Source organism: Micromesistius poutassou (genome assembly GCF_964030765.1).
Source record: "Micromesistius poutassou genome assembly, chromosome: 11".
Lineage (NCBI taxonomy): Eukaryota > Metazoa > Chordata > Actinopteri > Gadiformes > Gadidae > Micromesistius > Micromesistius poutassou.
Genome location: NC_140281.1, coordinates 5,301,478 through 5,313,977, shown reverse-complemented (window position 1 = coordinate 5,313,977; position 12,500 = coordinate 5,301,478). Strand labels below are relative to the sequence as shown.

The 12,500-nt window shown below is 47.4% G+C and overlaps 1 protein-coding gene across 3 annotated transcripts in view; it reads left to right on the top strand.

Annotated features, from left to right (window-relative positions):
- flt1 (fms related receptor tyrosine kinase 1) overlaps positions 1 to 12,500 on the top strand; it is a 46,410-nt gene that overhangs the window by 9,128 nt on the left and 24,782 nt on the right. For all 3 annotated transcript variants that reach the window (XM_084475157.1, XM_084475156.1, XM_084475158.1), the window contains exons 5-10: positions 3,883 to 4,051; positions 6,660 to 6,796; positions 6,982 to 7,153; positions 8,672 to 8,789; positions 8,994 to 9,163; positions 9,320 to 9,467. In XM_084475157.1, coding sequence (XP_084331283.1) covers positions 3,883 to 4,051; positions 6,660 to 6,796; positions 6,982 to 7,153; positions 8,672 to 8,789; positions 8,994 to 9,163; positions 9,320 to 9,467 — 914 coding nt within the window. The remainder of the gene's footprint in view (positions 1 to 3,882; positions 4,052 to 6,659; positions 6,797 to 6,981; positions 7,154 to 8,671; positions 8,790 to 8,993; positions 9,164 to 9,319; positions 9,468 to 12,500) is intronic.

The window sequence follows — 12,500 nt, the reverse complement described above, 5'->3', positions numbered from 1 at the left end:
GTGTCTGTGTGTCTGTGTGTCTGTGTGTGTGTCTGTATGTGTGTGGTCTGCATGTGTGTGTGTGTGTGTGTGTGTGTGTGTGTGTGTGTGTGTGTGTGTGTGTGTGTGTGTGTGTGTTGACGTCCTTACCAGAACTGAACCGGCCGAATGTCAAAGATGTTCTTGTTCTTTGTTGTTTTTACAACTCGTCTTTCCCCGAACGAGCGGCGCCTCAATGTCCGGTTGGCACCGGTTCTGCCCCCGGAGCCAGAACACACACACATGTTCACACAGACACACACATACACACACACACACACACACACGCACGCACACACAATTGCACGCACACAGACACGCACACACACACACACACACACACACACACACACACACACACACACACACACACACACATTGTCCCGCACACCCAAACACACACACGCATATGCACACACACACACACACACACACACACACACATTGTCACATGCACACACACAGAGCGCTCAGGAACAGTGCATGCCAGGCTTCCTCTGATGCCTTCAACAGCTGCTTTTATATTCTGCTGGACGGGCCCGAGGTGGCGTGAGCACAATGACCGGGTCCCGCAAGGGCAGCTACTGTTGGCCCTGCCAGCCCACTTCAAACACACCAGCACGCGGCCTCTGCTCCTCACGGTGCCTTTTGTTGGCAGGCCCAGACCAGCATAGCTACTGTGTACTGACCCTCCCCAGGGGGAGAGACGACTCGTAGGACAAAGACCAGCGGACCTCCGGGGGAGATAGTAGAGACACGGCGTGAAATGCCCACCAATGCGAGGTCTGCAGAACCTCCATCTAACCCAGCTGGGCAGATAGAAGCGCTTCACTGGGAGCAAAGGATCATTCATGATAGCACCAACATTAGAATATTACTGTGTGTTCTGTCTGGCTATATTATAAACAATATATTAAGATAGAATATTACTGTGTGTTCTGTCTGGATATATTATAAACAATATATTAAGCAGGCCCATGCCAAATATAGGAAGTAGCTGGGCAAAAGTATGTTTAAATTTTACGTCCATATGTATTATATTATATTATATAGACTACATGAAGGATGCCTTATTGACTCCAGACGACACTACGTGACTGAGAGCCAACCCCATGCCATCTGGCTGGAGGTCTGCTCCATTCATTAAGAATAAAGAGCATGCACTAGCACCCAGCCCGGGCTGTCAGGAGCCCACGCAGGAGTAGGCGGAGCTGGGGGGGCTCTGGTGGACGCCCCCTGCGGCCATGACCTGCCAAAGCTCTGGTGGTCGCACGCTATGGGGCCTCAGCCCTCGCACGGAGGGGGGCCGGCTGCACATACCTTTATTTTGGATGCAGTACATGCAGTGGCATTGACCAACACACACACACACGCACACTTGACATACACGTCCACATGTACCACAGTGAGAACTCCCTGGCTCCAGCCAGTGTTTGGAGCACACTCACTCAGGGAGCCAAGAGAGGGATTGTTCTAAAAATACCTCCTCCTCCTCCTCCTCCTCCCCGTCAGCAGCCCTCTTCCTCCTCTCCTCGGCTTGGGTCTCTCCCCCTTGCCTGTCACACACGCCGTGAGGGTTGCTTTCTTGGAAGGATTTTGCACTTGCGCCTGGATCTTCCATCTGACCCCTTCTCACTGGCAAACAATACCCTGAGTGCTCCCTCTTGCCCGGCCGGCCGTGGAAGTGACAGGGCACTCAGGGGAGAGAGGGAGGGAGACACAGGGAGGGAGGGAGACACAGGGAGGGAGGGACTGTGGTGATGGTTGTGACCTGGGGGTTCCAGTCAAAGTGTCTATATCCTGTGCTAACAGGATGCCAGGAGATAGGAAGGGGTTGTGTTCCTCATATCCTGACTACTCTTGTGGTTCCCTCCTCCACTCATCCTCTCACCCCTCCTCGTCCTCCCTCTCCTCCTCCTCCACCTCACGCTCCTCCTCCTCCACCTCACTCTCCTCCTCCTCCACCTCTCTTCCTCCTCTATCTCTCGCTCTTCTCCACCTCCCTCTCCTCCTCCTCCCTCTCCTCCACCTCCCTCGCCTCCTCTTTCCTTTCTCCACCTTCTCCCTCTCCTACTCCTCCCTCTACTCTGCCTCCCTCTTCTCCTCCTCCCTCTCCTCCACCTCCCTCTCCTCCTCCCTCTCCTCCTCCCTCTCCTCCTCCTTCTCCTCTCATTTCTATCTTAGAAGAGGTGATCTGTCTCCTGGTTCTTTTTATTCCCACCATGGGTTTGTCCTTGCCTTGCATGTGAGGTTGTTCGAGGGTTTGCAAAGGAACGGCCCCAATTGGGGCCGTTCCTTGTGGGCCATCGAAGCTCTCTCTGACTCTAATTGTGATGTATAATGACTGTATAAATACTCCTGACTCCCCCACTTACCTTCTTGACCATTCCATGGGTCAACAAGGGAGGTGTTTCCTTGTTGGAGAGACCATTAATCCTCTTCCTGGCGTCCTAGCTGCCCAGACCCTAAACCCTGCCAAACATTTACTTCTGTATGTTTGGTCAACATCTTGGGAGTAGCACCTACTCTCTACCCTCTCCCTTACGCCACACTTTGCTCTTCAAACAGCAGCAGTGGACGATGACATCACAGACTGGCTGAGGTCATCTTCTCAGGCCGGACCAGGAGAAGCACTGACTCCCGCTAGAACCAGGAGGGTGCACCCAGGGGTGCTGAGGAGGGTGTGTGTGTTTCAGTGGGGGTGGGAGAGTACATCTACTGTACAGGCCCTGGACAGGAAGGGGGAGGAGCCTAGTGGCGTCTAGAAGGGTCACCTCACAGCCTTGCTCTGGGAGGGGCGCTGTCAGCCAGTTCACACAGGAGCCTGGAGAGAATGTGTGTTGGCGTGTGTGTGTGTGTGTGTGTGTGTGTGTGTGTGTGTGTGTGTGTGTGTGTGTGTGTGTGTGTATGTGTGTGTGGATGTGAGTGTGTGTGTGTGTGTGTGTGTGTGTGTGTGTGTGTGTGTGTGTGTGTGTGTGTGTGTGTGTGTGTGTGTGTGTGTGTGTGTGCGTGTGCATACAGGGGTGGAGGGGTCCACCTGTTCCCTGGAGAGAGGGTGGGGACCTCCACTGTGTCAGAGAAACTCCAGTAAACATTTCCTTGAATTAGCCTCTTGAAAAACAACAAGGTTACGCAAGCCTCCATTTCAAGGTAGTGAGGAGCTTATGAAGCAGCTCTTTTACAATGCCTGACAATGATCTCACTCCCAGCCTGACAATGCTCTCACTCACAGCCCTGCTAATGCTAATACAGGTTGAGCTAACCTGCAATAGCATCCCAGTCGGATGGGAAACAGTGGGAAACAGTTTCTGAATCGATCTGAACTGAATCTGTATTTTAATCTGTATTTCATGCAGCCTGTGTTTCCAGCTCCAGATTATGGTGCATTCAAATTCTGAGCTGTACAGTAAAGTTGGGTTTTGTTCCCAGCTGAAATGTGTCCTCAGCTTAAATTCCTGAGCACAGTTTGTCTTTTCCTTTGTCTCCAAACTTTTTTTTCTGCTTTGTTTTCTGCCGCTAATATATTTTCCAATTTTGTCAATTTTTCACCACATACCGTAACTTAACTTTCAAAACAGTAGATGCTGTTAAGCTGGTTGTGAATCTCTAGATGACAGATCAGATTTTGGCTGAGCCAGTTGTAATCTTCTCAGGCCAAACCAGGAGAAGCACTGTCTTCTGCTAGAACCAGGAGTGAGAGAGGGTTTTTGTGTGTGTGTGTGTGTGTGTGTGTGTGTGTGTGTGTGTGTGTGAGAGAGAGAGAGTGTGTGTGTGTGTGTGTGTGTGTGTGTGTGTGTGTGTGTGTGTGTGTGTGTGTGTCTTTGTATGTCTTTATCTGTGTGTGTGTGTGTGACCTCCCTGCAGTACGGTGAGGAGAAGCAGGTGAGGCCCGACCAGACCAACATCGTGTGGAACAGCCGGCGGGGGTTCACCATCCGGCGGCCCTCCTACTTCTACATCGGCCTCTTCTACTGCCAGGCCCTGGTGGAGGGCGTGGCCCGCTCATCCTACCGATACTTTGTCCACAGACCAGGTGAACCCCTCCACACCCCGAGCTTTAGGATCTACCTCCATCAAATAATTTACGCTTTTATCCAAAGCGACTTACAGTAAGTACATTTGTCAGAAGAAGTAGAAACAACAATATATCACTGTCGGTACAGTAAGGATGCTCATAGAAACAAGTATAAGCACTAACAATCGCTTGGTTAACCCATTCCCCATATATAAAAAAGATAGCTAGGATACAATGCTACACAATGCTATTTTTAAGTGCCAGGACGTACAACATACAATAAGTGTGTACAGTAAGTGCCATTAAGCATAAAATGTATTTTCATTTTGCATTTATGGGTTAATTTTGTATCAAGGAAATCTTTTATGGCCTGATTTGTTAAATACTGTTATTGTGTTAAAGAGCCAGTGAACCCAAAATCACGTTATTTTGTTATAGATGATCCTCAACATAGTCATCTCTGCAATGTTATATCACTCTTAAAGGGACACTTCACCCATTTGCATTAAGCTTTGTATCATTAGTAACCAGTCATATTTTTAAATGGTCCTGCATCATTCCTTCATTTTCCCCTGAGACAGGAGAGCTCTGTATCTACCTCTAACACTTCCTGCTTTAAATGACGCAAAATGACAGATTTTTGCGTCACTTAAAGCAAGTGTTAGAGGGGGGGGGGGGGGGGGGCTCTAAAAAACTACAAGCACTAGTTCCAGTGGGTGGGACTTAGAGGTGTATGGTATATACAGTATAGAGAGTACACCCGTGTGAATTTGCGCTACTGTATGGATTTTCACATGAGCACTAAAGAAGCAATGATGTAGTACCAGAGACGCAGTCGTTTATTCATAATACCATCCAGAGGCACACACAGCTTTTGGCCGTGTTCTATAAGATATTCTAGAACACTCCGGGAGCTCCGGCGGGAGACCTGGAGGTCTATATCTAAATAATATAATATATAGACATCTATAATATAATATTTAATATCACGGCCAAAAGCTGTGTGCGCCTGGATGATATTATGAATAAACAACTGCATCGGGTTCTCCGACATCTTGGTCCTTCCACATCAATCTGAAGTCGAGGTTCAATCTGGACTTAAAGAGTCAAAGCCAAAGCTGCTTTCCCCAATTCCTTCTCCACCATGGACCAAGAATCAATACACTGGTCTTAATTTGCAAACCCGCACCCGCAAATTACATTCCGCACCCGACCAGACCCCCTATAAATTTATATAGACCTGCAACCGAAGGAAAATTAGACACATTAGATGGAATGCCGGGGAATAGATTGCCGTGCAAAAAAAGCACATCATCCACTGTGGACGGTTTTAGTTGACTCCTCCGCTCCTGAATAACATATCTAGCAACGGAGAAGTCTCTCTGGCCATCGCAAAACCCGCGCTGTTCCGACAAAGTACATTATTTTTCAGCCGTTTCATCCAAATTGTGCGGGTCACGCAGGACTCAGGCCGAGATAACCCCCACTACAAGTCTTTACTTGTTGTGGAAGTAGTACCAGAGACATCCAAGAACCCGACACAGTCTTTAATTCATATTATCATCCGAAGGCGCACACATCTTTTGGCCGTGATATTCTATATTATATTATATTATACTATTACTATATATTATATATTATTATATTATTTAGATATAGAGCTCTGGGAGACCTCAAACGGCAACAATCACCTTCTCCTCCTGCTCCTCCAGGGAGTGAACGCTGATTGGCATTGTGGGAGTTGTCGTCTTCAATCCACAAGCGCCAAAAAGTCACTGTCTGCCTTTTCTCGGTCAAGAAGGCACCAAATTAGACATTTATGTTACTGTTCAACTAAATATATGACCCACTTTCAATACAGATATTCATGTCTCCACTGGTGAAATTCTCCTTTAATGGAATAAGTCAAAAATTTTGAGGAAAAAGGGGTAAAATGTTTTCACCCCAAAACACTACGTGAACGTTCCACTCATGCTGTACGCAGGTGGCATTCCCTTCATGATGTCTGACCTTTACTGAAGTAGTCTGACGTCACGACCAAGGGGCACCGGTGGCACAGTGTGTGTGGACGTGTGGCACTCTGTCAAAGCGGTGTTTGTGGAGCTCTGTCTGTGTGGTTTGTGGTGCTCTGTCTGGGCGGTGTGTGTGGACATGTGGAACTCCGTCTGGGCGGTGTGTGTGGGTGGTGAAGCTCCGTCTGAGCAGCGGTGTGTGTAATGTCCACGTCCGAGTAAGGGTTAGGCTTCCCGGACACCTACAGTATAACGCTACGGTGTGTGGCGCATTTTATATACAACATTGCTTATTATAACACTCATAACAGTTACAAAACGACCAAAAAGGAAAAGGTATCATAAAGTTGCCGTGGGTCGTAACCAGGGGGATAACACACCCCTCTCTTCCTTAAAACTCTCTTTTCACTCTAATTTTTTAAAATCACATAGTGTTGAATTCCATCTGAAACAGTGGGCTCACTGGCTCTTTAAAGACACAATTTAGCTCCTCAAACGTCAATTGTTGGGTGATTTCTCCAAATACCTCTCCTACACCTCTCCATCGAGGCCCTTTAAGGAAATCAAGGACTAACCCTTTCCCTCCATCTCCCTGGTTCCCCCCACCTGTCCAGTGTCCAACATCAAGGAGGCCTACCTGAACACCAGTGGCCCTGTGAAAGCCCTGAAGGGAGAGCGCTTCGTCTTGAACTGCACCGCCATCGGAGAGCTCAACACCAGGGTTAACATCACCTGGGAGTACCCGGGCATGGTGGGCACTGCATCCACTACTACTAGGGCTTTGGAAAACCTTAGATAGAAGATGCTCTGATACATTTACCGTTTTAGATTATGCTGAAGTTATCTGAAGTAATCTCTATATATTGGGAGCTGAAGACATCTCTTTAGCTAGCTCCTTCATCTGACTGATCCTCCACCTCTCCCCTCTCCTCCCAGAACAACAGCAGCAGCTCCATCAGGAAGCGCATCGTGAAGAAGAGGACCTACGTGTTGTTCTACAGCGTGCTGACCCTTCCGCGGCTGCAGAGGTCAGACCGGGGGCTGTACACCTGCAGGGTCAGCAGCGGCACCAAGGCCAAGCGGCCCGCCGTCAGCCTGATGGTCTATGGTGGGTAATGAAGCAGACACACAGTGTGGTGGGGTTTGTGTGTGTAGAGCGTGGTATTGGTATTCTCTCTCTATACAGCAGTGGTAAATGCTTGATCGATACATTATTTTTAACAACAGGACACCTCTGCCTTTTAACATGTCCAAACCAGTGCATTAAAAACAACAAATAACTATCAACCAGGTGTTACCTTGACAATGAAAAAAGATATGCTCATAGAACCGTTAAATACTTTTTTAATTTGAACTGATTAAGTTGATAAAAAAAACACAATGTTATGGATGAACTCATATCTAATCCTTGTTGGTAGCTGTGGTGTAATGTGGATAAACCACTCCAGCTTGTCCCGGTATTGGTTTATTCCTATGAGCCTCCAGGAGGACAGGATGCTTTCTGGGTCTGATGACTATGTGAGGGTTCCCAGTCACACCAATAATCCCAACCAGAAGGACAAGTCAGAGCAAATATTCACACTATTCAAACTAGGGACAAATTCAGAGAATGTACAGAGATAGTTGCTCTAAATTAACCAATTATGTTGAGTCTCAACCACCTCCGACTCAACCACCCCTGTGTTGTTCCGGTGTGGAACACGTTGTTAAGAAGGAAGGGCTTCTTCCGTGTTGACAGGAATTAATGTATGTAAGAAATTAATCTTCGGTTAATTCTTAAACGTGTGTCTTCTGTTAATCCAAAAGGCGTCCGATTATTACATTCGTTGTGTGTTTGGTTGGCTGGCAAGTTCAACAGGGGGCATTGCTCCAGCGAGTAGAAGTGGTTTGTGGTGGTGCGAGCTTATGTAGTTAGTCGAGCCATGACCCCATCACACCGTGGGGTTGAATCCTGACAGACATAACCCCAATCACACCGTGGGCTGGAGTCCTAACAGACATGACCCCCATCACAGACATGCATGGTCGTTGTCTTTATACAGTCTATTGTTGCTGGCACAGACAGTGACAAGGGCAACAGGTTGGTGTTTGCATTAGTGTCCAATTAACTGTATAGAGGTGACACCACAAAGTATACAAGTTAATGCCCGACAAGTCAGTAATGAATGGACGACGTGGAGGCGAGAGCGTTCACTAAGTAAATTACCTATACATAGTAAAGAAATTTCTGCCATTAATTAATTCAGAAAAGGCACAAATTGTTGAATAAAAATTCACCAGAATGCAGTAAATGGTTTTTGACGCTCAAAATTCTCTGGGGGGGAACCCCCAGACCCCCTGCTGAAAATTTGTCCCCCCCAATGTTGAATCTAAACCTACGCCCTTGCAGACATGACCCCCATCACACCAGGGGGTTGAGTCCTAACAGACATGACCCCCATCACACCAGGGGGTTGAGTCCTAACAGACATGGGTTTTGTGGGCGCGGTCACAGGCTAGTCTATACTGCATAGCTACAGCTTCACGTACCGTCTGGCCTGTTCAGATAAATAGACCAAGAACAAACCAGACCAACACATATTTATATATACAATAAAATCAGTTTTTTGGTTGTCCTCCCTTCTAGATCGACCGTTCATCCGCCTGAAGGCCAGGAACGGGTCGGTCCTGCAGGCCAACGTCGGGCAGAAGTCCTATCGCCTGACCCCCAAACTCCGAGCCTTTCCCCCCCCTCAGGTCATATGGTAAGTCCTCCCCTTTGCCCCGCTCCTAGGGGTCCCTGGGGGGCACTAGGACCCAGGTCTGAACTGGTCCAACACATCCAGCCCAAGACCATCCAGCTTAATCCAACCAAAGAAAACAATCATTGATGGAACCTCAGTGTGACCTGTGAGCTGTGAGTCGGTTCAGGAAACCGTCAGATAACAACCGTTGTTCTTGGTGGACAGGTTGAAGGATGGGATGGTCGCCGCCGAGCTCTGCTCCCGTTACCGTGTCAACCAGAGTTCCCTGGTGATCCGGGACGTGGCAGAGGAGGATGCTGGGAAATACACCGTTCTGGTGGGGAACCAGGAGCACGGCCTGTACCGGAACCTCACGCTCACACTGGTGGTGAACGGTAGGAACTACGGCTCAGGAACTCACTACTAAGATCATTACTACGCCTCTTATTTCATGGGATATATGCACCTGGGACAGTGCAGCCTTCTTCTTATATATGTGTGTCTGTATATGTGTGTGTGTTTGTGCGTGCGTGTGTGTGTCTGTGGTGTAGTGAGGCCTCAGATAGGGGAGAAGGCGGTGACATCACCGGACCCCGCCCCCGTCCCGCGTGGGAGCAGGCAAGCCCTGCACTGTACGTCCCAGGGAGTCCCCTCGCCACACGTCCAGTGGCAGTGGCACCCCTGCCCTGCGGATGGCCTGTAAGTGGACCCTCCATCTCTTTCATTACCTCCATCACATCTCCTCCACCACCTCCATCACATCTCCTCCATCACCTCCATCACACCACCTCTACCTTCATCACAACATCTCCACCTCTCTCACATATCCTTTATCACATCACCTCCATCACATCACCTCCATCACATCACCTCCACCTCCATCACATCACATCCATGATATCACCTCCACCTCTGTCACACCTCAATCACATCAACTCCACCTCCATCACATCACCTCCACCTCCATCACATCACCTCCACCTCCATCACATCTCCTCCATCACATCTCCTTCATAATATCACCTCCATCTCATCAACTCATCACATTACCTCCATCACATCACCTCCATCACCTCCACCTCTATCACATCAACTCCATCACATCAACTATATTATATCACTTATATCCCTAACCCTAACCCCTACAATTATTATTAAATGACAAAATGTGATGACATAATATATTACGATCCAGAAATGAGATCTGATTACTTTGTTAACTGATCCAACTAAATACTCCAGTAAGCAAAATCATCCAAATACTATACCTCAAACTTGTCCTTTTTAAAATAATGTGTCAATGTGCCCGTGCCTGTGTGTGTGTGTGTGTGTGTGTGTGTGTGTGTGTGTGTGTGTGTGTGTGTGTGTGTGTGTGAGAGGTTATATTCAGACATGTTTTGTCTATTGCACCATGCCTTCAGACAGGGTTTCCTTTGTGTAACAGAACAGATGCCTCGGGGGGCCTTTCATGTGTGCTCCTGGTTCAAATGGCTGCTTGTCGCTGAGTGTGTGTTCATCTTTGTGTGTGTCTGTGTGTTACATTTTGTTTGCATTATGTTTTTATGTCTTTTGCATATTCTTCTTCTCCTTCCCTCCCACATTATTCCCTGTGTGCACACGCTGGCGTGTGTGTGTGTGTGTGTGTGTGTGTGTGTGTGTGTGTGTGTGTGTGTGTGTGTGTGTGTGTGTGTGTGTGTGTGTGTGTGTGTGTGTGTGTGTGTGTGCGTGCGTGCGTGCGTGCGTGCGTGCGTGCGTGCGTGCGTGCGTGCGTGCGTGTGTGTGTGTGTGTGTGTGTGTGCACACGTGAACCTGGTACATACACAGACACAGTACACAGTGAAACTAGGACTTGAAAGGTCACAGAAAGAAAACAGACTTCAATAGAGGCCAGTTCCCGTGGTCCCCAAATCAAACGCTATGATTTAATGAATTTCCTGCCCAGGACACAGAGTGAGGGGCTGTTTATTATTGTGATTGCACACCGGAAACTCTGATGCCTTTTCTAATATATGACACACACCAACACACCCAGGCAGACACACAGACTATTTTTAAAGCTCTCATGAGAAATGGGAGGAGGATAGACCATTTAGTCTAACATGTGTCTCTCTCATTCTTGCTCTCTCTGTTTCTCCCTCTAACTGTCATCAATCACTCTATTCTCTCTCAAAGATGCACCCTATTCTCCTGAGAAGAATCCATACATTCAAACATGATAGTAGAATACAATCCATAAGGCATGGTTAGACTAAAACCACCATTTTTGGTTTCATCCACCCAGACAAAGAGCAGCTCCTCTCCCTGTGTCCACTGCCGCATAGCTTAGCATGTAGCTTAGCTTGTTGTACCACTTCATTCTTGGGTGACCAGTTCTGATTTTGAGTTGTGTGTCCCGAATCCCAGCAAAAGCCTGTCGTGACGCTAAAGTGTCCCAGTTTCCACCATCCACTATGAAATGTCCCCTTTTGTCCGCGATTACATAGCCAACATGGTCTTATTATAGCCCGATCATTAACTAAAAACCACATAGAAAGATTAAAGTATCCAGCATATGATTTCAACAATGTGTGAGGTCACATGCAACAGGGATGATCACACAATGGATGCTGCACGATTTAATCTGCACAGTGGAATGCAGTGCTCGTCCACTCAGCGGATGAGCGCTGGACGGAGATGTTCGCACATTTCAGAAGCAGGGAGATTCAAAAAAATATGTCTAATTTGTCAGTTTGCCATGTATATGCCTGGCACAAATGCTCCCGTTGAGCTGATCTTTCCATCATGGACAATACTTGGACTGACGAGAGGAACCGCATGACCGTTCCACCCTATGCTTTGTTTAAAAACTTTCTGAAGCTTCAGGCTTATTCATTAAAATATAGAAATATAGTCCCACATGAAACTCATTCAATGTCTTTTCATATTATCTCATAAATGTGTAAAAAGACAAAAACAGTGATCCTGATTTGCCTCAATAACACCCATAGGACAAATAGCAATGGTTGGTGGAATAACATAAAGTAGGTCTGTATATGCAGTGTAAGCTTGTCCAGGCCCTGCAAGTCAGGATGTAGGCTTTGAATCTGAATGAATTTTTAGCTAGTGGCCATTCCCAAAATGCACCAGAATACAAGAAATCACATCTACCAAAAAGTTACACCATAAAGAGAGTGTAACTTTAAATAGAGTGTAACCCTTAAGTGAGTGTAACTTTAAAGGTCCCATGGCATGAAAATTTCACTTTATGAGGTTTTCTAACATTAATGAATTCCCCTAGCCTCCCTTTGGTCCCCCAGTAGCTATAAATGGCATAAGGTGTAAAACAAGCACTAGGTATCCTACTCTGCCTTTGAAAGAACAAAGCTCAGACGCGCCGATTTGGAGTTTGGCCCCATATGTTGTCATAAGGGGCCAGGTTACCTCCCCTTTCTCTGCTTTGCCCGTCCAGAGAATTTGGCCCGCCAATGAGACAATGAGCTACGACCGTGCGAGTGCCACATGTGTGTGTGTGCGTGCTGTAACGCAAGTGTTGTACACTTCTTTGTTATTTGGATAACCGTTCTGCTGTTGGTGTTATGGCGCATAACACGCAACACAATAAGGCAAGCTTTAAAGCTTGTAAAGCTTGCATTTGGTGAAAAGACTTGACTGAGTCGGGTTCTCTGACGTCTCTGGTATTTCCACAACGAGACTCGTAGTGGGGGTTATCTCAGCCATGGTTGAGAAGGAATT